Source organism: Anser anser, assembly GCF_964211835.1.
Source record: "Anser anser genome assembly, chromosome: 1".
Taxonomy (NCBI): domain Eukaryota; kingdom Metazoa; phylum Chordata; class Aves; order Anseriformes; family Anatidae; genus Anser; species Anser anser.
Window position 1 is genome coordinate 213,374,384 of NC_139720.1, and position 25,686 is coordinate 213,400,069.

The window sequence follows — 25,686 nt, forward strand, 5'->3', positions numbered from 1 at the left end:
GAGAACTGCAAGCAGGGCAAACCCCCTGGAAGAGATTTGCCCTTTATAAAGGTTTTATTTCTTTCGTGCCATAGGGGACGGCCTCATTTTGCTGCAGAGGGTGCCCAGCACCATGCTGGGAGCGTGAGCTTTCGGTGAACTGTAGTGCAGGAGGGGACTAAAGAGCCCAGAGCAGCTGGACACAAGAGCACCAGGCAGAGAGCGATCATTTGTTGGTCAAAACAAACAATATTAAATAAAAAACACATAACCTAAGCAGAAATTACAGCTCATCTTCCCATTTTTGCAGCCTCTCCCTGAGCAAGGCATTCAGAGAGAGATTCCCACCTGTTATTTGAAGCAATGCCCCAAATTTTTCTCTGAAGTCAGAAAATTGAAAAAAAAAAAAAAGTTTTATTTTCTAGTAAAGGTCTTTATATCCTTTTAAATATCTTTGAGGAATCGACTTTTTCCAGCACGACGTTTTTCTCAGCTAGGCTGTGAAAATGAAACTTGAACAAAATGCAAAGGAAACAATAATTCATCTCTGCCTAGAAATATCTTCAAAAACTGGCCTGCAAGCCAGGCTGGAAGTGTGACTTTTCTGCTGGGGGGTTCCAGTGGTGCTGGTTTCAAGAGTGCTGGTTCAATAGTGATGGGATCTTGTTTTCTTGTTATCTTCTATGTGTCCTCCAGGGAGAAGAAATGAAAACTCTGCTTCTGACCCCACACAAATGCTGGGAAAACCAAGTCCTTCTCCCCATGCTGTATGGCCCACGTGTTACCTGTGACTAAAGGGAGGATGTGAAGTAGTCCCAGAGACGGGGGAAAACTTGGAGCCTGGTCTCCACGACTCCACCTTCGGTGAGGAGCTCTATATAAATTCAAGGTGACTGTCTTCTGGGATGTTATATTTAGCTTTATGCTCCTCAAAGAGCTTGCACAGCTCTTCCAGGTATTTCTGATGGACTCGATCAACTTCTTCCTCAGAGGGCTTGTGCTTCTTCTGCACTGGGATCGGTTTCCCAACTGGAAAGGGAGCACAAAGATTCGGTCAGGTCCCTGTGGGTGCTTTGCATGCCTTAGCCCAAGCTGGGTTCCACCTTTCCAAGGACGCAGTGGGCAGATCGATAAGACCAGTTGTGTCTCCTCTGGGAGACAGCACAGCCAAGGGGGTGGGGAGACGGAGGTTCAGCTCCTGGCTCTCCTGGGTCACATCTCTCCTTACCTCAGTTTCCCCATCTGCAAAGTCGGTGGATACTCTCTGTAAAGCTCTTTGGAGTGAACAGTGTTGCATCCCTATACATCCCCTACAGCTATTCCTGATGTCTCAAATACTTTTTTTTTTTTTTTCCAGAGCAAAACTAAATAATTTGATTGCCAGCACTGGAAGAAACCCATATCTCCCACAGCCACCAGCAGCAGGGGATAGGGAAGGCCCTGAGCTACCTCTCTTGCTCTGTGCTCTTACCCTAATTGTGTTTGCCAAGCGGCAGAGGGCTCCATCATCGGGTAACAATGCTCCTCATCAGTCTAATGAAGATCCTTTGTGATACTGCTGTAAAACCATTGAGACAATCCAACCCGGTTGTAAAACAATTAGAAGTAATTGCTGGCTGTCAAACCTGATCAGTGGGGTGAGCTCTGACCTCTCCAAACAGCCGCTGTAATTAGGCTGATTCGCAGACCATCAGCAGTGCTGAGGATCCAAGCATAGAGTTGTGGAAACCGGCTGGAATTTCATCAAAACCAACAATTTTCTTGAGGTTTGGTATGGTCTCTGGTCAAACCAGCCCTGCGTGTTCATGGGGTTTGTTGCTGGGGGTAGGTTGGGATTTGTGGCTGCACCTGCACTCGGTGCTGAGCAAACCTGCAAACCACGTCGGTGTTGTCCTACTTGTGCTTGTGGAATTGGCTTGGAGGAAGTCCTACCCAACTCTACCACGGGGGTTCGTACCCAGAAGGTGTGCTGGGCCTGGGGTTGGCAAAATATTTGCTCTGACACTTTCTCGGTGCAGTTCAGATGGGCTGGGTTGTGCAGTAAGACCAAGCCTGGGTCCCAGAGCAGTGTATGCACGGACCCATGTATTATTCCTCCTCTGTGCTATCTCATTTGCTCTGAAGATGCTCCAACACCACTGAACTCGTCACATCATGAAGAAGTTCCAACACCACATTCAGCTGAACTCATCACATCACAGCCTCCAGAGCTGCCCTCAGGCTCAGGTGCTCTTCCCCAGTTACATTTTTAAGATTTTCTTTGTATCTTTTGCTGGGGAATTTTGCTGTCTTAGGGAAACCTTGTCCCAGAACCAGGAGCTTTTTATAAAAAGCTATGTCTAGGGTGGAAAGCCAAGATGGGTGAGCAGTTGGAGATGCTCCATTGCCAACAGATTGCTAGCCCACGGCATCTTGTGCTCTCTGGCATGGTGCCCCAGCTCAACAGGGTGTTGATAGATCCCTGATCCCCCCCTTTGGCCAACCTCGTGCTGGGGAGGGACTTACCCACGGTGCAGATGGGCCGGCGGTAGGGGACCAGCCCGAAGCTGTACTGGAAGATGCCTCTTGCATGGAAGAGGGGAAGGGAGATGCCCATGACCTGCTGGAGCCGGTGCTGGATTCGCCGCAGCCAGGAGCCCTTGGGGTTGCTCACTTGGTCGAAGAGGTCGTTCTCCCCGAATGAAAAGGCAGGGACCAGCGGGGTGCTGTGGGGAGACAAACCCAAAATGTGGCCATGAAGATTAACAAAACCCATCCCCAAAACCCTTCACCACCCGCCCAACTCACCAGGAACATCCCAGTGACTGCCCACAGCCCAGAGCATCCCTCCCCAAGCTCCCCCTGACCCCATCCTTCTCATCACCCGTGCTCGATGGCCACGCGGACAAATCCCTTCCTATTTTTCAGCAGCAAGGTGCAGGATCCCGGCCGGGCATCCAGAGCCTCCTGCGCCCCGCCGACAATGATGGTCAGCAGGTTCCCTCCGCCTGGCCTCTGCAGCACGTGGGATGCGCTCTCCTTATCAGAGGACACAAGGCCTGGGAGGCAGAAAGGATGAAAAAATTAACAACCTGGCTAACTGTGGTTTCCTCCCATTTTTCCCCATTATCCAGCTCCAGAGAGGTGCTCAGTATTTATTTGCACAGTTTTCCTACGCTCCGGTAAATCTCAGCCCAACTCCCCAGAACGGCGCTGGATTCATGCATGGCTCTGCCCCGTGAATATGTGATTATTCCTTTGCTGTCTGGCCTACAAGTGAGGAACAGGGGAAAAAAAAATAGGAAAAAAGTAAACTGAAAACTAGCTGCAGGGAAAATCTGTTTCGGCTTGTTGTCAGATTAAACCATGTCCCACCCTGAATCCTTCCAGAGTCAGTGAAATGTTGGCTTTAGGTAAAACACACAGGAATTCCAGTGCCTGTTGCTATTTTAAAGTGACATTTGGTGCAGAGTTTGGCCCCCTGATGTTATTTGCTTACAAAAATTAGAAAACTCTAATTCAGAAAGAACAAAACCATGTTGTTTTGGTTAAACAGAAAACATTGTTTAAAAATGTTAAAAAAATCAATAAACGAATAAAATAAAACGGATGTTAAAAAAGACAATAAATTTTAATTTCTTCTTCATTTCTTCCTCTCCTGCTCCGTGGTTCTGCAACACAGCTATTAACTATTAATTAATAGCTATTAACTTGCTATTTAACTTTAGAGAGATTTTGTGTGCCGCCTCCAGCACCCACGTCCATGGGTGGGATCAGGTTGGCCATAAATGGAGACAAATTCTTCCCTTGATCATCTCAAGCCTCCCTGGTGCTTTCGCCCTTCACTCCCCAAAAAATCACCCGATTCACCCACTCATCCCACTGCCCTCCTGCTTACCTCCACCCATCAGGTAGTCCCTGAAGAAGGGGACACGAAACCACAAGGAGAGCATCATCAGGTGCGGGGTGATGCCCGGGAAGACCGTGGAAAACCCCGAGGCCTCTGTGCAGAAATTGAGAAAGGCTCCCACGGCCAGCACCCCATGGGGGTGAAATCCCATCAGGTAGTTCTGCCTGGGGTCCAGCTCCGCCGTCTTCACCAGCTGGGCACAGGGATGGGCCATGGGTTAGTGCCGTCACCTTGGGGATGGAGCATTGGCTATGGAGAGCAGGCAGCGGGGCTCTCGGGGGGGCCCTGGCACCCACCGTGCCTTCTGCTGGGAAAGGTCAACTGAAAAACTCCATTATTTTTTTTCCTGCGATGTATTTCGTTGCCTGTTTTCGTATTTCCCCCCACCTCGTGGCCCAAAATGATTTTTCCAGTGGCACAGTTCTTTAATCATAGACTATTGACTGGGCTTGGAAGGGGCCTTCAATGATCACCTCGCCCAACTTGATGATCTACACTTCCCACTAGATCTGGTTGCCCAAAGCCCGTGTTGCTTTCATCTGGCCTCGATGATGGTGGGAACCTCTTTTCTTTAAAACCTCCTCCTGACCATTTTCCAATAAGGGAAAAAAATGTAGAAAGTGTGATGGGGGTGATTATTTCCCCCTACGACCACCACCCCGTGACCAGAACCACCCCAGTAACGATCTTCCCATCCTGAAACATGTCAAGTGATCAGAGGGTGCTTTTGTACATCGTGGGGAGAGACCGCCAGCTCTCACGGAGCTAACAGGGAACAAAATGAGGGATTTATTACCATATGGGAACACCTGCAAGAACCCAGCCTCTTGTGCCTGTGTTAGTAACCCAAAGGAATCGATCTATGGGTCCATCAAAAAGCGACGGATGCCCACGGTTGCTGCAGTTTTTCCAGGAATGGGAAATGCCCGTGCTCGGGCTCCAGGGAAGGGCTGATTGCAGGTGCTGTGCAGCACAGGGTTGGCCCCTGGGGGCTGGCTGAGCGGCAATCCAAAATACTCGGCCACTTGAAAGTGTTTTTGGAAACCGGGAAGGAGAATGGGTGGCACAGCTGGAGAGAGGGTGATTAAACAGAGACGAGGGACAAGCAGGGTTTGGACTCGCTGGGACCCGCCTGGAGGGGAAGGACTGGTGTGACACCCCTCCTGCTGGTGCTGTGGGTGCTGAGGCTGCCCCTTTTGCAGAGCCATCAGGAACATCCAGACAGCCCCAAGCACTCAGGCGCAACCAGAAACAAACCTCGGTGTGCTTCACCCCGCCAACCCTTCGAGTGCCCCGCTCCCATCCGCGGGCAGGTTGCAGCTAATGGTGCGTGAGCTTTCGTGGCAGAGCGTGGGTGAGGGTCACGAGGGTCTGTTTTTAACCTTTTCACATCACGGCCAATTTCCCACCTGTCCTAGAGCACTGTTGACTGTCTGCCTGTGCCTGCTCCTAATGAGGGGAGCGAGCAAACAACGGTGCCTGGGTGCGGAGGTGGGCAGAGGGGGGCTGCGGTGCTGAGCCCCCGCCACGATGCACTCGTTTTTTGAGTGATTTCAGCTCGCTTCAGTGCTTCCTGCACTCATCGTTGGCCTCCTGCCTTTCATCCCCGTGTGATTTAGAAGCAGGGAAAGAGGAATGGAGAGGAGAGGAGAGGAGAGGAGAGGAGAGGAGAGGAGAGGAGAGGAGAGGAGAGGAGAGGAGAGGAGAGGAGAGGAGAGGAGAGGAGAGGAGAGGAGAGGAGAGGAGAGGAGAGGAGAGGAGAGGAGAGGAGAGGAGAGGAGAGGAGAGGAGAGGAGAGGAGAGGAGAGGAGAGGAGAGGAGAGGAGAGGAGAGGAGAGGAGAGGAGAGGAGAGGAGAGGAGAGGAGAGGAGAGGAGAGGAGAGGAGAGGAGAGAGGGAGGCTATGTCCTGGGACTGCAGCCATACTCCAATTTATGGGGGTGACAGCACTGTAGCTTTTAAAACCATTTTTCAAACCAGCAGCCAGTGAGGCTTACAGGAGGAATTGCTTTTGCTACATGTAACCAAGCAGTTCCTTCCCAGCTCTATTTCTGGGTGCTCATATTTCCTCTTGATGCTTTCCATTGCGATCACCCTGTGATGTATTTTATCTGTGGCAGTGCATACCTATTTTCAGCTGCCAGATTTTTCATCTTTCTCTGCATTACCATATCATTTATTTTATTTTATTTTTCATTATTTTAACTTTTTAAGGTATTTATGGCCACAAACAAAGCTAAAAGCAACCCCAGCTGTTTTAATGATGCTCCTGGATAGCACGTCTGCTTCTGATACGTGAATCTTTGCATCCCTAGTGGCCTCAATGCCAGTAAATCTGTATCCCCACCAACCATAGCTTTGGGCCATTAGAACCACCCATGTGTTATGGGGCTTGAACCTAATCCACGTATCCAGCTCCCTGCTCTAAGCCGCAGGCAATAGGAGGGTAGGAGCCTGGTTGCTCAAGGGTTGATGGATCCAGTCGATATTTCTGCAGCAGCACTGCCCACGCCTGAGTGGCTTTGCTGAATTAATTGCCTCTTCCAGCTTTGTAAACCCGAGGGGAGAGAAGGTTCCTTTTCTTTGTCACAGCGTCTGCTCCTGGTTTGGGCCAGAGCTTACTGAGAAACCAAGGAGCTTGAACAAGGTCAGAAAGGAAACCTGTCGCAGAGAAGAGACCTGGGCAATGTCCCTTAAGCCATAGGTCAGTCCCCTGAATGCTAAACCACCCTTCTGGAAACTCTTTAACACAGTAACTCAATCCTCCCACTTGGTTTTTCCCTCTGTTTGTTCACTCCTTCCCCTCCTCCTGCCAGAGGTCACGCACAACAGGCTGCTCCCTCTCCTCCAGCAAAGTTAATACCTGACACCACACGGCCCACATTTTGTCTGTTCTGGCCCCAAAATGCTTAACTGGGCTGCCTGGGGGCTGTGGGGCTGGGGTTGAGGTGCAGAGGGGCGGCACTCTCCTCCTCCTCCTCCTGGCTCCTGTCACTTCTGCACCCGCCGGATGGCGCCTGCTGCCCCGGGCTTTCTGGGTGAGTTGAGCCTTTAATCATTGCCAAAGGACTCGAGGGTGCAGCCAAGCCGGTCTGTGTGCAAACATCTAAGGGAGACGAGATCTTGGCCCGGAGTTTTCTTAGTAGGGCGAGACCAGTTTCTGATCCCAGTGGTGTCTGATGGGTGCCAAGCTAACGCGTATGACCCGTGGCCTGAAGGCAAAGAGCTGCCGTTGGCTTTTAGTGGTGGGCTTGGGAGGTTTGGATGCAGGGCAGAAAGCCTTCTGGATCCCAGATCTGCGGTTATCTTGGCCCTCCCAACTCAAACTTTAATTTGAATTTGAAGGATGGGGTCTACTTTAGCCTTCCTCATGGATAAACGCTTTGATAGCTGCAATTGTTCATTGCTCCCAGTGAATTCTTGGTAGCAGACCCTCCCCTTACTCTCTCTACACAAATGCGGGTCCAAGACGTCAGCAAAACCCTGCCCCAGATCCCCCAGCTCCTGCAGAGGAGTGCTGAGATCTGCCCCACGTGCCATCCTCAGCCACGTTAGGGGACTGCACGCGCAGAACTTCAGCTCTGATAAGAGACCACGTAGCGGTGAGGATCTCAGGCATACTTAATTTTAAACTGGATTAGTTAAACCGCATTAACATCCCTTGTAGATGCTCTTAGCTGGAATTAAAATGGCCTTCATTTGGTATTTGGTTTGGATTTTTAATTCATTTTGGAGGGGAATTAAGCTAATTGGAATTAGGGCTTCTGAGTGACTGTATCAGCACAGGAGTTCAGCGCTGGTCTGACGAGGATGCTTTAATTTACCCCTCGAGATGTGGCTGAGGGTTTTTGGGTGTCACCTGTGGCCTGGACTGTTTTGCTCCAAATGCAGAAAAGCAGGAAGCTGGTGTGAAAATATAACCCTCCCTGAGCCCAGAGGTTTACACCAGCGTGTCCTGGGGACAGAGCAATTTCCAGCCCCAAAGCCAGCCTTGTCTGTAGGGTTGGAGGGAGCCAGAAGCGGTTAAGTGGGAAATTAGAAGGAGCCAGGCTGCGATGAGCATGGGTGCTTGCAGACATTGCAGAGTTGCTATTGTATTTCTATCACCCCCTGACCCCAAACTCCACTTTCAATGGTGTTATATCCATTAATCAATCTGCTCTTGAGCAGGGTAAACTTCTGTTCAATTTTACCCTAAGCAAATCCTCAGGTCCCTTGTTGTCCACCAAGCACCTCCAAAGAGCATCTCCCACAGGAGGAGGCATGCAGCCAGTGTCTCTGCAGGATGAAACCACCGGAGGAACAAAGAAGGAGGAATTACACCAAGAAGAGAGGTGGGCAGGTCACCCAGGGGTGGTAGAGCAAAGAAAGGGTGAATGAGTACTGCCAGCAGCTCCCTGGGCAAATGGGGTTCGGGTCCTGGCGATGGAGGGGGTCTGAGAGGGATAACTGGAGAAAAAGGTGGCTCTGGGCGCTGGGGTTTTCTCCAGGAGCTGCAATACCAGAGACACTTGAGGGCAGAGAGGAGAGCGCCAAGTCATGGGACGGAGAAGCTCCTCAGCAAAGGGGAGAGAGGTGGCTCAGGGTCACTTGGCTGTGCGCTGTGTTTGCCTTCTTCTCTCCTCTATCCAACAGAAGGAAGCCAAATGAATAGCCACGAGTACTAAAAATCAGAAATAATATTTAACGTCACGGGCCACGACGCAAGATCCCCAGTTACACATAGTACCGTGCTCCCAGGAAAAGAAAGAGAACGTTCCTGGCAAGCCCTGGTTCATGGGGGCTTGGACCTCTCCCACCCTGCAACGCCTCCTACGTACCCAGAACCGCAACGCACCCCAATAACCCCAGTCACGGTTTATGCAATTGTGAGAATGAAATGAGCTAAGGGATGGAACCATCCCAAAGCAGAGCTCCTAGGGGGCTGCAAAGTCTCCAGTGATGCGTTTTATTTCCGCAAACAACAAGAAAAAGAAAGCCAACGAGTGGCCAAGCACAACGGCAGAAGTTGAGGCTCTGCCAGATGCTGTGGATAACCAGGTCCAGCTGGCACTTAGACTGACCACAGTCGGTCAGAAATCTCCTCTGGCTCCCCACGAGGGGAAAACAGTGCTGTGAAGTCCACAGGGACCTTCTCCACACAGCAGGAACCTCTCAGGTTGCCCCAAATAAAGCTGCTAAGATGGAGCCTGCCAGGGTTGCTGTAGATGATGACAGCACACGAAGACGAGATTTGTCCCTCTAAGTCCTCCCCTTCTGCACATCCCTGGTGTTTCTCAGAGGAGGTTACCAAAGAGCTTACTTATTCTGGCTGGAGGGGTTGGGGCTGGGGAGAAGAAACAGTGAAGATGTGTGATTTCTTGGCCATACGATGAAGGAATTTGTTCTTACTTCAGCACTGGGTGTATTCTTCATGATAAAGAGGCCACAATGGCAACAGATGCTCCTGGTGGAGAAGGATATGTGCGAATGGAGATAAGGGTTTGGGCAGAGACCTGGCAGTGGCAGACACATTACTGACTGCTGATTGAACACAGCACAGGTAGGGTCATCCACGGTATCCAAAATCTTTCTGGAGGCACCATCAACCCCCAGCAGGCATCACCGGATACCTGCTCAACCACACACTGCCTGGAGAGATTCATTTTGGGATATTTTCCCCACTTCTAAGACCCAGCTGAGCTCAACATGTATTGCAGGCATATCATGTGGTTGTGTGAAAAAAAAAAAAAAAAAAAAAAAAAAAAAGACTAGAACCGGGTTGGAATATTGGAATACAGGGGGATGAAGCAGAAATAACCTCTGGAAAAGGTCTTGGGCACCCCCCTGGATTCTCCATGCTTTTTTTTTTTTTTCCTCACCTGCCTGTTAAAATCACCCAGACTCATTCGGGTCCTGTCTGACCCTACAATTGCCAATCCCCTAACTAAGATAGGCTGAGCTCCAAGGAGCAAAACCGAGCAGCAAAGTGTTTTTTCTGCACAGCTAGGATCAGCAGAGGGTGCTCCTCGCCCGCGCTCGCAGCCTGCACGCTCCTGCGTGGCAGATGCTTGCTGCAACAAAGTGCGAATTCACTCTGCCTTAATCCCCAGAAAACAGATGCTCATCCCAACCTCTCTTCGCTTCCGGAGCCGTAAACATGCCCCGAGATCCTGTAAAAACAGGGTTTAAATCCCCTTCTTGACATACCAGAGGGCAGAGCGGCACAGGCAGCTCTTGCTGCCTCCCCACCTCCAAACCCTGACATTTGACCACGCTGTTTGCAGCAGGGATCCGGGAGGATTAGGAGCCACGTTTAATCTTCCCAGAATACCTAATCCTCCGGGGCTGAACGAACTCAATCTACGCACAAACACAGCCCACGGTGCTGGGTGCCCACCCCATCCAGGCCCCCCAAATCCCGTTCCCAATTTATCCCCATTCTTGATGGTTTTTCTTTGGCAGGGGGGAGAGTATGGGTGGGTGTGCTCAGACCGAGCTCAGCTCCTTGTGAGAGCAGCATATGGGATGGAAAAGCAAGGTTTCTTTACAGTGCTTAATTTCCACGCTGCTAGGAGCAAATCACCTCATGCTCAGAGGTATGAAATGAAATGTCTTGCCACACAAGGAAAAAAGCACATTTGGGGTTTTCAGGTGGGTAAAAAAAGATAGGAGGTGGGGTGTGAAACAAGGCAAGTTTCCCACCGTGTTTTTTTGGACCCCCTCTGACTTCTCCTATACCCACAAGGACAAAGGTTCCTCCAACCGTCCCTGGGGGTGTTCAAGGAAAGGTTGGACGTGGTGCTTAGGGACATGGTTTGGTGGGTGACATTGGTGGTAGGGGGACGGTTGGACCAGATGATCTTGGAGGACTTTTCCAACCCTAATGATTCTGTGATTCTATGAAACCCTGCCTGTCTGCACCCCAGGACCAGCGAGCTGCAGCCAAAACCAGTAGCCATGCTCCCTCTGCTGGTCTTTCCTCCTGGCAGTGCCACCCAGGGAGGGAAGGACAGACGGACAGCCCAGGGTGATGCTCAGTAGAGGCTGTACACGGCCAGAAGAGGTGTCTCTGGGTTCAGGTGGCAGCGATGTGTTAGCAGAGAGGTTGGTCTGACACTGCTCAAACTGAGGCTTATGGCCAGAAACAGATGGCAGAATATATATTGCACATAGCCACATGGATATCTCTCAGCAATTCTAACCTTGAAATAATTACTTGGGAACCCATTTGGTGTTTCCTATTAAATGCTGCAATGCACTACCTGTCCCTTATGATAAAACCCACCAGGAACTCTCCTGGTGTGGGTTCCCATTCCTCCCCAGGAGACTCTGATCTACTTTTTGGGGGGCTTGCCTTGCAGCTCAGCCAGAAATACTTAAATCACTGCAAAAGCTCCTGATAAGAGCCCTGGACAAGGGCCTGGAGAAGTCTTGCTAGCATTTGCCAGCTTCCAGTACAAAATTAAATCATCTCCAACAGTGGGGAGAGAGGGTGATGGTCCAGTTAAACCCAGCACATCTATTTCTACCAGTTTAACCCTGATCTGGTGAGAGGCGATCCCAGTTTGCACACTACCACTAACTGGACACGGTCACAGCCAGCACTGCCTTTTGCTTCTTCACCTTCACCACCCTAAGAGGCATATCAGGATGGGATGAAAATTAAGATGAGGGGAGCGGAATAAAGGAGAAATCAAAAAGCTCTGATTTTCCTGGTGCAACATTTGATTTTGGAGTATTCTGGAGGTGGTTTCTCCAGAACCGAGTGGTGTTTCCACTCTGATGACAAGGAGCAATGTTTTCTGGGACACACCGTCTGTGCAACAGGGTTGTGGTGTGGCAAAGCCGACATTTTACCTGCAGCACTGGGCTCAGTATCGTACTGAGTTGTGGCTTGCAAAATGGGGTTATACGACATCAGAAGTTACACTTTAGGCACCATTATTTTGGGGGCAGATGTGCCCAAGTGAGCTGTTATAATACAAATTTGCATTGCATCTATTCAGAAATGGTAAGAGAGATCCAGACAGACCCCATCTATTCTTTTTTGTTGTTGTTGTTGTTCAGCTCTGATTTCTGCCCTAAATTAATCTCCTTGCTTTCAGGGCTTGCTTTATCATGTGTCTTTCAAGAAAGGGCAGTAGCAGCAGCAATCCAGTCCAAGCATTTTAGAGGATATGCACTAAAAGTTGCCTTCCAGAGAAGGATTCCCTGTGCAGCAAGTCACAAGTTGCAAGGGAAATGTGGGCATTGGACAATGCTGACTTTGACACTCAACTGCAATGTTTCCTTAAAGGAACCATCTTGTAAATTCCCAGAGTGAAGCGCAGCTTGATCTACCCTAAAAACTCTCTCTATTGCATGACCCATGGATGCTGCTGTTGCTTTGCTCAGATATGCACAGACCTGTGACGGCTCTGAGGCAGGACTTCATCGTGGTTAACGCATTCAAGTCATGCCGAGGGGAAACTAAATAAAGACTGAGGGCAAAAGCCTGTCACGTGCACTAAGGTAGGTCAGGAAATGTCATGAAAGCCCCTCTCAGGGGAATGGCATCTCTGTGACATGGCCCAGGACACCTCTGCTTTGCCCATCCAGCCTCTTCTCCAGTGGAGAAGGCTGACCTTGCAGGGAGATGCAACCTCTTAGGCTTTGATCAAAAGCCTAAGAAAAAAAAAATCCAAAACTTTTTGACCAAAGCTTTTTGGTCGAAATTTATCTTTGCATCCACTGGGTAAATGCTGGGCAGCCAAAAGTGCAGGTGAATTGCAATATATCATGGGAAATGGGCCAGGGGAGATGTCCCTATCAGCTGGAATGCAGCAAGGTTAAATGGGTGCGTAAAAGACAGGTGATTAAAGGATGTCATCGGGATGATATTGGGTCATGCAGTCATTCGGAGAGCTGGGAGGACAAGTTTTGCCTCCTGCCTTCATCACTGACCTCCTCCCTGTGCCACAGGGGATACCCCCCAGACCCACCTCCAAGCACAAAGGATGTCCTGAGGCTGGCCCTTAGAGGTTGGTCCCCCAAATCCCTAAAAGCCAAAGGGCTTGGCGGCGCTTACCGTGACGGGGAAGTAGTCCCTCATGTATCTCCAGACGACGCTGTTCCGTAAGAGCTGGATCCGTCTCCCTCCTCTGCTGGGTGCGTCCCTGTCCGTGAGCCACCACGCGGCATAGAGGGCACTGAGCAGCCAAAACCTCGTGAACAAGAGGCCGATGAAGAGAGCTATGCAGCACTGTGCTGGGAGGAAAGAGAGAAAAGCAGCGGTGAGTCGGGGGGCTGAGTTAGGTGGGAATGGTTAGAATTGGTTTTCCTGAAGGGACTTGGTCTGTTTGGCCCATGCATGAAGCCCAAGCTTGAGCTGGGCTCAGTGCTGGATTATTTTATCAGTGTAAGGCACCTTTGATGCAAGGAGGTGGCTTTTTTCCTATCTGCCCCAGGAATTGCAGAGCAGCTTAACCCCAGTCCTTGCAGAGCCATCTATTTCTCCAAATTTCTCCATCTATTTCCCCCTCTTCCCTCCAGACTGACGGACCTCTGTCTGCAGAAGGTCTTGTAGATCCCATCTCCATTCCTTTGCTCCAACCTCTGCCTTATTAACGCCCATGTTTTACCCCAATGCTCCTGTTAACACCCCTGGATGGCACCTGGCATTTTGCTATGGCAGCAAACCAGGGCACTATGTCCTGTCTGCACAGCCCCGACCACTTTGTCCTGAGCCATGGTTTTCTCATTTTGAATTACTGTCCACGATTATTTTATTTTTATCTTCCCATGCGTAAGAGTTTACATTTTATTGATTTTTTTTCTTATTGATTCTGGACATTTTCCTCCACTTCTTGGGTTCACTTTAAGCCCTAATCTTGGCCTGCAGAGGATTTTCAGTCCTTTCAGCTTGGTGTCATCACAGATTCTATAAGCATGCTCTACTTCATTCCCCAAGTCATTAATGACTTGGGACTTTCCCAAGTCATTAAAGACCTTCCTGAGTTGCTTCCAGTCAGTGCTCAGCGTTGTCCTCTACCTCCTGCCTCCCTCTCGCCCTGCGTTTTGGCAGGGGAACGAGAGAAGAAAGGTCTGTTTGCCAACAAGCATCGCTTGGCATATCAAATACCACCCGAGCCCAGCACTGTGTGTCTGCGCAGAAACTGGGAAGCACTGGTGGCCACCGGGTAAAGCAGATACCCTACAAAGTGCCTGGGAAATAGCAGAGCTGTGTCCTCTCCATCAGCCCCCCGTGGAAGCCTTGGTGGCCCTGTTCTTTAGGGTGCTGTCGGGGAAGGGAAAGACTGAGCTAAAAACCACATTCGCCTTCCCCAGCTCATAGGTTACACCATGGGTGGTGGCTTCTGTGGTTTTTTCTACCAGAGAAGAGGTATATGATGCTATATATTGAGTCCTCCTTTTAATTCCTGATTGCTTTTACTATAAAGGGACCAAGGGATGAGCCTTGATGCAGTTTTCTCTCTCAAAAAAAATGTGTTTTTCTATGATGCTGTCCCTGATGCCTGACCTCTTTCAGGTTTTGGGAGCATTTCACGTGTTCTCATCGGAAGAGAATATCTTGATAAGGATAAGTAGATTTGGTCTGCAGTCTATTTTTGTCGTAAGTCACCCTGATCCTGGAGCTTTGTGTGTTCAAACAAATAAACGCCACTTTTTTAAAGTGCTGGCATGATGGCACTGATAATTCCTACCAGGAAAAAAAATATATATATATATTAAAAAAAAAAAAAAAAGGAATAATCTAACAGGATCCTAAACCTTCTTAAAGCTGAATTGGGATTTTATTGTCCTCATGCAGACAGAAGCACTGCGGGGAGCAGTGTTTGAATGGGAAGGAAAGGCAGGCACCTGGGTGCAGAGCATGGGGAAGCACTGCAGAGCTCTGCACAGTTCCTCAAAGCTCCAGGTCGGGACAAACTGCTGCTACTGGTGCCACTCCTCTGAAATGCCCCAGCCACAATCTTTATAACTCTCAAGGAAAACAGCATCCAACATGAAAGGAAGCTCCAAGGTCCAGACGATACACAAGTGTTGCTCGGGGAGGTTGCAGGTTGTACTGCACCTACCAGCCAGGTCATCACGTCTGCTGCAAAGCTGTGCAATGCCTGATCCTCCTTTTATCACGCCGTGCAAAGCTCAAGGTATGCCCTGCAAGGTGGAGGAGTGGCTCCCGTCCAGATCCATGCACTTATCATCCAAGTTGGGCTCTATCTTGCAATATACAGTAATTTGTTTCTCCCTCAATTCATTTGTGATGCAATGTTTTTTGGCAGGGCGGAATTTGCACGCGGTGACCTTCACTCAATATTAAGTGCTTGTAAAATCTGATGGCGTTTTGCTTGCTGCAAGAGAAGCACCCATTCCTGTGCCAGCACGGCCCTGACTTGCTAACAGACACCCGTGTGTCCTGTCCTCAAACTCTTCAACACAAGCAGAGCATTCCCGATCCACAAGGCACTGAAAAATAACATCCCACAGGAGAAAGGGCCAAATCCTGTGACTATTTAAGTAAAGGGCTAGAGGGAAGGATCGTGCTGCAGGACCGAGATTTATGTATGTTCCTGCAGACCCCCAGACTTTCCTGAATCAAGGAAGATGAGGAAAGCCAAGGGTTCCTTGCCTGCCCTTCCCTCGACCAGCAACCACTTCAGAGCTGCGCAGATGACAGCCGTATTTTCCTTGGCATCTGCTTTCCTACAAACAACTGTCATTTTCTGGGCTCCCTGCCAGGCGTACACTTTAAAGGATGTAACGAACATGGCATTAGGCCCTTGGCCAGGGAACCTCAGCAGATATCTCCCTTCTGGGGCCAAACTGCAGCCGACGTACAACCCGCTGTGCCCACGCAGCAGTCCAAAAAGGGCTGTCAGGTCTTAGAAAAGCTTCTGGAAGCGATGGCAGCCTGCATCGTGATGGGGATGGGGAGAAACCTGCAAGTCCTCAGTTCATTTGAAACCAGTCTTTGGGCCCCATCGGGTGCTAGGGCTCTGAAGAGCCAAGGACCCAGCAAGGATGGGGACTGCAGGTGCCTCAGGCACACACGTGGCAGTGGGATGTGGTTATAACATTGCCTTTACATTATTTTTTTAAGGGAAAGGGAGGGGAATATTGTTTCCAGTATTCGGCCATAGCATCCCTACAATACCCACCTCTCTGCCCCATAGACCCCGTGTTTCCCAGCCCCAAGCTCCCATCTTTCAGGCCACGTTGGCACAACCAGGAGGAATGAGCAGGTCTGGGGGTGTGGGGCCAGGTAAGCGATGCTGGATCAGACAGACCTGATCCTCGTCTCCTCCTTCTGCAGGTCTGGACTTTTCATGGGAAGCCTGCCACGCACAGCAAACTGTGCTAAAAAAGAGTGTTCTGTGCAAATATTGCCCCGTGGAGACCCAGACCTGGCAGGGTATGGAAATGGCTTATGTCTTTATGAGACCTTTTGAGGCAGGTATCGTCACGGGTCTGAGGGCACCGTGTCCTTGCAATCACATCAGTTTGGTTATCTGGAAACAGCCAGATAATCCCAGGCTGGGCTGAGACTCTCTGCAGCCCTACCTGCACTACCGTGGAGAGCGAGGAGACACCCCTTCAACCTAAAACCAAAGGGCCCTTGGCAAGGACAGCTCCATGCAGACCCTAAACCTCACATTTTCTGTTCAGGCCAGGTGTCAGGAGGTTTCTCTGCCCTTGTCCATGGTGAGGTGTGTGGACACTTTGTTGTCCAGGACCTGGCACCTTACACCTCCATGGCCAGAGGGGAGCCAGCAAAGAGAAGGCACATCCACGTGGACGTGATGGCCTTCTTGGCTCCCCTCACAGGCTGGGCACTTTTCTGGGAAGGTTTTCCTCAAAGAAAGGGACCTCCTGAAGGAAAAAATGAAGTGTTTGGTGGTGGGCATCCTGGGGTAAGTAGCTTTAATGTGAGCTGCAAGTCCCTCTCTGGAGGGAAACGGGAACCAGACGAGGATGCTCTGCAGGGTTTATCTGCTGAGCAGATGGGTACAGAGGTTTCAGGATGCATCTCCAAAGGGAGATGAGGTGCTACAGGGGTGGAAGAGAACACCTGTCTGGGCAAACACTGCTGCTGGCTTGGCAGAGGGGTGAACCCTGCTGCACCAAAACCATGGGCATACCACATACAACACACATACGTGCCATGGGCTCCATGTGAGCCCTGAGCTATAAGCACACAAAAGAATTTTTTGGCCAAGTCAACACAGGGACCACGTCCTATCAAAGAGCTGCTGGGCCCAGCATTGCTGCTCACCCAGAATTTGCTCATTCAGCCTCAAATAAGGGGAACAGCAGCCTTCAGAAAGAGATTTTGGGCATTGCAGCAGCCCTAGAGCAGGTCAGACTCATGCTGCAGTTACCAGGAGTATTTTCAAGATGCACGTTGTGGTCCTCAGTGCCAGACCAGAGCTCTCAGCACAGACGAGCCGAGGCTGTGGGCTACTCTCAGCCACCAAGGGGCTGACTCACGCTGGCACTGCACGCCCTTTGAGCCAGCCTCGCAGACTGGAAGGGTTCAAGGGCTGGGTGTGCTGGCTCCGGAAAGACAGCGGGCACAGGACTCCTGCCCCTGCCAGGGGCTGGTTAGCGTGGCCTCGGCCACGAGTTCTTCCATGCAGTGTGTCTGGAAAGGTGCCCGTGCCCAAGCATGAGAGAGGCTGGGGGAAGTGTTGGAGCACATTGATGATTTCAGTGCCCTGCAGAAGCTTAGCCCCATCACCTTAGGAGGTGGCGCTGGTCTGTGCTGGGAGGGGAAAGCAGGGAAGGCAACGGGGTCCCTACCCCACACCCTACACCCATCCTTGCACCATGAAATCCCCTTCCAGCAACCATCAGCATCCAAATTAAGCACAGTAGAGGAGGAACGAGCCCCTTGTGGGGATGAATTTGCACAGCCATGGCAACAGCAGCCCGCGGTGGTGCAGCTGAAGGGCGATCTCCAGCCAAAGGGCTGCAGAAATGTCTGGCAGCAGGCGGCTGTGTGTTTTTGAGAGCCCTTTTCTGGCAGCAGGAGGAAGCATGGCGCTACCTCAGCAAGAGAGGAGCAGCTGGTGGTCCTGCGTTGCTCGAGGAGGGGCTGGTCTCTGTGCCTGGGGGTTAAAAGACCTCCAAGACCATCTGGTCCAACCGTTCCCCTACCACCACTGTCATCCACTAAACCATGTCCCTAAGCACCACATCTTCACCTGGAGCAAGCCGCGTTTCCCTGCAGGAGGCAGAGCCCATGTTTTGAGCAGCTCCACATTACCCTCTGACCACAGAGGGTTTCTCCTTTCTGCCCATCTTCTGGCTTTCAGCTGGCTCCAGCAGTCATCTCCATCACTGAAAAGTCAAGTTCCAGCCTGCTCCTGGTACCGAGGAGGGGCAAACCTAACAAGCAAGTTGTTTTGCTGGAAAATAACCATTAATACTCCTTAAGCCCTGGCTGCATCCATGCTGGAACACAGGGACATGTTTCTACATCCCTTAACATCACGGCCACATCTCCACTACCTCCCATCCCTGCCAGGCACCATGGAAGGAAACCTGGGGACAGGGGCAGGGAGAGAGCCAGAGTGCACCCCAAAATGTCCCCGGTCTGGTTGGTCAGGTCCGGGGCTTCATGTTCTTTTCCAGATCTCTCCCAACATCCACATCTCCTCCTGCAAGGCCGTCTCCAGTGTAGAATCTGGCAAAGTTCCACTCAGTAGGGGTCAAGCCTGTGCCACGAGGCAGGCAAGCAGCCACACCATCTGGACCAGTATGGCCCAGTGCTCCAGTCCACCAGACACTGGTGCAGAGGTAGCCATTCAGCCCCAGGTCTGTAGAAGAGTTTCAATGGAGCCATCTTAGAAACTTAATGAGGCTCTAAAGCATAACCTGTGCTGTCTTCATTTCGGAGATGCTTGCATGCCAGTACAATTATAAACCCAAAGTTCTGCTGCCGCTGTGTGTTGGGAGTGCCCAACAACTGTCCTGCTGTGATAAAGCAGAGGGCTTTACATAGACTCCGTCCGACATTATGAAGCCAACTGGCATGACGATGACAAACTCTGGGAAGCCATCTCATAGCCTGGCTCCTGATCACCCTGGATGGTTTTCACCCTCTGATTATCTGGCTTTGTCTCTCCCGTCTTCTCATTTCCTTAGGCACATGGTTTAGTGGGTAATATTGGTGGTAGGGGGACGGTTGGACAAGAAGGTCTTAGAGGTCTTTTCCAACCTTACTGATTCTGTGATTGCTTGGTCCATCCTATCCATAACTTCACATCTCTCATTTCCAACAGCAACTGATGCTCTCCACACAGCAGTGAGTTTGTCAGGGGCCCAGGTTGCTGCTGTGTTTCCTCTCCAACCTGCCTGGGTTTTCCCCAAAAACTGCCCTTTTGGGGTGGGCAGCAGGGTCTGTACAAAGAGGGGTTTCAGTTCCCAGGCTTGCAAAGCAGAGTCCCCATGTTCTTCCCATTGCACCACCCCACAGGCAGAGGAATGTCATTTCTCATGACTAATGTCATTTCTCATGACTAATGCTGAGCGGGGCAGCACCTTAGACCAGGAAAACATTAAACCCAAGGAGCAGGAGAAGCTGAAACCCCCACAAGGATGCATGAGACCTGAAGATATGCCCAAGCACAGACATGCAGCCTGGGGCCACCGTGCTGTGATCGGTGGTGGGAAGAGACAAAAACGAGGAGGAGAAAGGAGATGCTTTGGTAAGACGGAGCCACCCATGCTGCAAGACAGAGGCGCATGTGTGCAGCCTCTGCTGCTAGCCACTTGTCCTAACATGGCTTGCAAATCACTCAGGCTCCCTAAATGCCCCTCTAAAGCCCCTCTCCTTCAATCCCAGACCTTCAGTCTTCTTGGGTTGGGGAAAAAGCTGCTCTGGTTTCTCGGAGAGGGAAAAGGAGCTGCCTCTTACCTAGACCCAGGAAGCTGAAGACCCACTGGACCACCGACGCGGTCTGAAGCCTTCTCTGCAAAGGCAGAGAGAGCGGAGCAAACTTGATCTTCATCTTGGCTCTGCGTGTGCGCCTCGGAAGGAGAAGGAAGCTCGGCAAGTGGCGAATGCAAAGTGCAAAGTCGCCCGTCAATATTTACCCAGCCTTACAGTATAGGGGGTTGTGCAATGTGCAGTGGCACGGGGAGGAGAGGGACAGTGCTGGGAGGTGTCACCGGCTTTGTGCCAATGTGAAAGTCACCACGTGGTTAGACGGTGAGGGTTTCAAGCTTTCCCCACCCAAATCTAGGAGTTAAACTCCCGTCAGGACAGAATTCTGCCTTCATGTGCCTGTCACCTTCAAATTTCACAATATTTAGGTGCTTCCAGAGAACACTGGGCACTTGTGCATGTGAGCCAGGCATGACCACACGTGCTTTATTGCCCCCTCGCCTACAAGACCCCCGTGCATGGCAGGTGGGGACAAGAAGAAGGGCCAAGAAAGGGCAGGGCACTTGTGTTTGCTGATGATATGAAGCTGAAGGGACCACGTGCAAGTCTCCTCCAGCACTACAGCTTTGGAAAAGGAAAATCCAACCACCCTTCTTGCTGAAGCAACTGCAGGAGAGAGCAGGAGAGAGATGTAAGGAAGGAGACTGTGGGAGCAGTGTTGGCTGAGGTGGGAGGAAAAAGGCTTTTCTGAGGACTTTATGATTCAAAATATGTAATGTGTAGATAAAGCTCAAGGCTGTGCCTGCTGGGCGTGCAAAGGGCTGGGTGGGTTTCTGTGTGAGCCATGGAGGTGTGCAAACAGTGCATGGGTGTTTCACTGGGGCGCACAAACAGGCTCACACCTCTGCCAGAGGATGGATGGAGGGATGGAGGGAGGGATGGATGGAGGCGTGGGTGGATGGATGGAGTGGTGGGTGGGATGATAATGGGGTGGGTGGATGAATGAGTGGGGGAATAGGGGTGTGGAAGTGTGGATGGATGGGTGTTTGGGTGGATGGATGAGGCAGACAAGTGTCCACATGCATCCTTGCATATCCTTACATGGATGAATGAGAAAGGAAACGCAGCCTCGTTTTTGCATTTCTGCCTCTAAGCAGGTGCACGGGCTGCACCTTTGACACGACACGTGCATCAAATTCCACCCTGCAATTTTCTGCGTGGACAATTTTCAGAAATTTGGGGAAAAAAAGAGTCCTTGCAGAACTCACAAGCCGCACAGGTAAACAAAGAAACCATCTCATGGGAGGCCCAAGAAAACCAAGGGTCTTGTTGTAACCAGGATACAGAGTAATACAGCTAACAGACTGAATTAAACAATAAGCTGATCTGCTACGAAAGCACCGGCGCACATACAAAGGCGTTGCCTGCTTGTCTAAGGGGCATTTCAAATCCCCAAGCTCACCGTGCCCAAGAATTACAGAACAAAAGTAAAAACAACCCTTGGCAAAAGTAAATCAGAGGTGCTAGCTGAAAAGTAATCCTCCCCTTTGTCAGGCCCTAGGAACATGCCAAGCTATAAGGAATTTACAGCTTTTAGACTCCGTTTTCTGTAGTCAATACAAACCACACAGCTCTGGTGAAACCCCAAGGGCTCTTTTCCTAAAGACACCGGTTGCTTTCATTGAGATAAAACTGGCTCAGGTGCCATTTGCATCCCTCCCCTTCACCATCCTTTGTCTCCAGGCCTTGTCTGCTTTGGAAAGCAAAGGAGGCTTTTAACCCGTTTGGCTCTGTTGCTTGGAGACGGGATGTTTCCTGGTGAGAAACCACCAGCGATTCCCAAAACGCCCTGCAGAGAGCTGCAGGTGCAGGGCTTCTGGTCCTCCTGCACTGTGCATGCCCCATTGTGGCTGGGGAGGCTCTTGGGGAACCAACGAGGGGACAGTCCTCGCAGTCCTGCTAGTGGGAAGGGTCCCACCTGAGCCCCGAAGGACACCCAAACAGCTAGGAAGTTTTCTGTTCCCAGATGTTTCGGGCCAAACCCCAAAGCAGACGTGCCCCTGTTTCCCTAAGCAGCTCTTTGCTTTTGGCTTATTATTACAAGAAAAAAAGCATGTTTCAGATTTACTGATGTACAAGCCGGCTCCTTGGAAAAGCTGACCAAAGAGTGAAGCGAGGCTCAGCTGGGTAATAAATATTTATGTCCTGCTCTGCCTCGGGCATGCCATTTGCTTTTTGTATCTCTGTTTCCTTAAATCAGGAGAGAAAAATACTTATAAAGGCCTTTGAAATCTTCGGCTTAAATTAGAAAGGACTCGGAGATTCCCAGACTGCCAGGAGGAGGCAAGAGAGATGCAGATCTTTGCTGTGAGTAGGTAAAATAGAGGAGAAAAGAATTTGTATGGTGAGCAGAAAGGTGACAAATATTTCCATGAAGGCTGTGTCTAGAGGCCTATGAAACCCAACAAGCCTCCAAGCAGGGACCGTGGTTTCTGGAAGAGTTTTTAGTGGTGCTGTTGAAGGCTGTCCCTGAACCATGAGACCCCCAAGACCACTTCCAACCAGCCCCACTCCTTGGCCCCACCATCCCAGTGCTGGGATATTGAAGTCTAAGCCCAGGATTCCCACAGGATTGCAGCAGGCCAGGCATTCACGGGCATTCAGCTCGCTTCTTTCAGCTGTCTAGCTCTGAAGGAGGCAAATTCCTCCCTGCAGGCACTGGTCTCATGCTAGGGAAGACTTCAGCCCGGAGCTGTTGAGGAGCAGGAACTTGAAGGGGCTATTTTGGCCCATGTTAGCACCCCAGGCTACATCCAGGCCTATGAAGGGGCTATTTTGGCTCACATTATCACCCCAGGCAACATCCAGCCCTGTGAAAACGCTATTTTGGCACACTTTAGCACCCCAGGCAACATCCAGGCCTATGAAGGGCTTATTTTCACCCACATTAGCACCTCAGGCTATATCCAGGCCTATGAAGGGCCTATTTTGGCCCATTGTGGCACCTCAGGCTACACCCAGGCATATAAAGGGCCTATTTTGGCTCACATAAGCACCTCAGGCTACATCCAGGCCTAAGTCATTCCTCTCTCTGCAGGGAGGCACCTCCAAAGATCTCGTCCTGCTCTTTACCAGTCCCCTTGTCCCACTCTGCCCCTCTCCTCTTGCTCTCCCTTCCTGTTTCTGTCTTATTTCTGTCAGGACAACGGAAGAGGGGGGTGACAGCTGAAAAAGGTACTCCCATCAGCTCTGCACTGCTTTATAGAGAGGTCCTGGTCCCATCATGGTCCCCCCCATCCTGACTAAAGGTCTTGCTGCTACCGGAGCCCCCTTCACAACTCTTAATAGCCATGGGATCATCTTTGAGGGGAAAAAAAATAGCAACATCAACAACAAAGAAGACTTTGTGATGGAGCTGGGCTGGTGTGAAACCCCTCAGGTCAGAATTGCAAGAAGGATTTTAGCTTTCGAGTGGCTTCATGCAGCTCTGGGCCAGGGATGCAGAGGCAAAAAGTCAAGGTGCTAGGGCTGGGGGGGATCACCTTGCAGTGTTCTTCTTGTAGGAAGGAGCCATGCTTAATACAGAGCATGTATTAAGAGCAACCTTACCTCAGGTCTGCCCCTGCAGTGCCACAGTCCTCTTGTCCCTGCTCAGTGGGAAGTGACGATAGGGGATGAGAAGGGTAATCTTTTATTTGGCAATGAGAAGATGTAGATTTACTCCCAGGGTTTCCATGTAACTTCCAGCAACTTTCCCTTTCTAGACTTGGGTGATGATTTGAAATTCAAGAGCAATGATAACGATGGGAAAATTTCACTGGCCCTCAGATGAATCTCCCCACGGCAGGATGTGCCTACCAAAAGGCCCACACTGTTCCTCCTGCTACTTCATGCTTCTCTGCTTGCTTTTACATCTTCTTTCTTCTCTCTTTACTGGCTTGGGTTTTAGTTGTGGAAGAGATGAAGCAGGAGCTCTCCTTAGGAGCATCAGAGGGAGATCATCACTGAGTGGGGACTGCAGGCAGAGCACCCCCCTCCAGTACCACCCACAACTAATCCCTACAAGTCCCATGGTAGCACCTCCTGGGGAATTTTGCTGCTGTTTAATTTACACTTATTCGCAGCCCTAGGGCTTTTAAACCTCAATTTTCTCAGTTTTTGTAAGTTTCTCAGCACTTCTCTTTATTTCCTGACATACCCAGGCACTTGCACTCATGTGCTCTATGATATATTTTCAGCCACATTCTCCTTGGCCTTTTCCTGCTCAGGTATTTATAGTTATTTATCCGATCTCCTGTGGCTTACGTTTCATCTGAGAACATAAATTCCTTTAATCCCTCAATAGGTCGTCCTCTGTAATCCCTTTATCAGCGGCCCTTGCGATTCAGTTGATCAATGTCCATCTCTGAGTACGAGAAGGAACCCGTAAAGCCCTGAGTCACCGCGCTGCGGGCTTTGCAAGTCACCGAGCTTTGCAAATCAGCACGGCAGGGTGTCCCCACCAGCCTGCATGGCCAGAAGAGAGCAGGTTCGACGTGGAAACCTGGCCACGCTCCAGGATCAGGGCTGAGGAGGACCTGCACGGTGCAAGGAGCAGGGCAGTGACATGTATTGCATGCAGGGGAGGCCAGGAGGCTCTACTGCTGTCCTGCTTTACTCTGCTAATAGGAGCTGGATAAAACCCCTGTTTGAGCCTCTTATTGAAACTCCACCACATGTAGGCCCCTCTGTCACACAGCACCCATGGAAGAGCTAGAAGCTCTCTCCAAATCACTTTCCTTCTCTTCTAGCCATAGACAACACTCTTTTTCTTCTCCGAAGAACCTCAGTCATCTATACGGGCTCCTAGGTCTCCCCACCAGCCTTATTTCCCCTCCAGTGGGAGGCCCAGATATCAGGAGGAAGCTGAGGACAACCTTTTAGCAACTCTCCAGTGGTTCCTCTGAGTCCCATCCCTTCTTGGCCCATCACTCCACCAGCAGTAAATGCATCTCCTCTGCAAGGTCCTCCTTGCTGTGGAGCCCCTCACTCCCCAAGCTCGTGCGACACCATTGCGTTGAGTTTGTTCTTTGTCCATCCCCAGCTCTGGGTGGGACAGAAGCCCACTTCTCCCTGCTGCTATTTATTTAATGCAGATCCTTTCAATAAACAGTCTTTCTGACATTACACCCTCATCTACCTGTTGCAAAATCTCCATAAAAATTTATTCTGAGATCTGGCTGGGTCAAATTCTTCCCTCTGTGTGCGGAATTATTCTCTTTATGCAGCTCTCTGATATGGATTTCCTTCAGCTGCCATCCCATTCAGCCTTGAAGCACCATCCCAACATATAGGAATCATAAACAAAGTCGACAAGGAGAACAAGAACACCCCAGGCAGATCCTCATTCACAGCAGTTGTGTGTGATTAGAAAATGATTTAAGACGTGAGATGCCAGCAAAAGTCCTCTGTAAGTGGCCACCTGCTGTGCTGTCATATTCCCTTGTCCCTGGTGGCACTTGCTGGGGACAGGAGCAATTCAGAAGTGTCACTGCTGCAGAGACAGAGCCTGCAAAGCTGCGTGGGTGCCCGGGACAATCGTGCTGTGGCAGGGACATGGAGGCAGCAGAGCCATTGGGCACAAATAGAGGTAAAAAGAGCTTTCTGCACCTCACCAGGGTAGTGTGGAGCTGAATGCTTTTCTCCAGGGGGGGTCCAGGTGTGATCCAGGTCTAACCTTGGAGCTGGGGTCTCACCAGCTTCAGCCAGCAAAGCTGAGGTCCGTGGTTCCCTCTATAAGGGCAGAGAAAGACTCCTAAGGGAGTCTTTCTACAACCCCAACTTTTTTAGTTGTTGTTGTTGGTGGTTTTGTTTTGTTTTGATTTTTTTTTTCCATTTTCACTTCATGACACCTCTTATTGGAGATCTCCCACGAGCAATGGGCTGAGCTGCCATTTCCCTCCTCC

At 50.6% G+C, this 25,686-nt stretch overlaps 1 protein-coding gene across 1 annotated transcript; it reads right to left on the reverse strand.

The window, feature by feature from the left end:
* Positions 1 to 853: 853 nt before the first annotated feature.
* On the reverse strand, positions 854 to 20,247 carry MOGAT2 (monoacylglycerol O-acyltransferase 2; the record flags this gene model as incomplete). Its single annotated transcript, XM_083834193.1, has 6 exons — positions 19,772 to 20,247; positions 12,917 to 13,095; positions 3,857 to 4,061; positions 2,843 to 3,017; positions 2,485 to 2,684; positions 854 to 1,008 (listed from the first exon to the last, which is right to left on the reverse strand). Exons 1-6 carry the CDS (start codon positions 19,863 to 19,865, stop codon positions 854 to 856), a joined length of 1,008 nt encoding a protein of 335 aa, XP_083690319.1. The 5' UTR covers positions 19,866 to 20,247.
* Between the last annotated feature and the right edge of the window lie 5,439 nt (positions 20,248 to 25,686).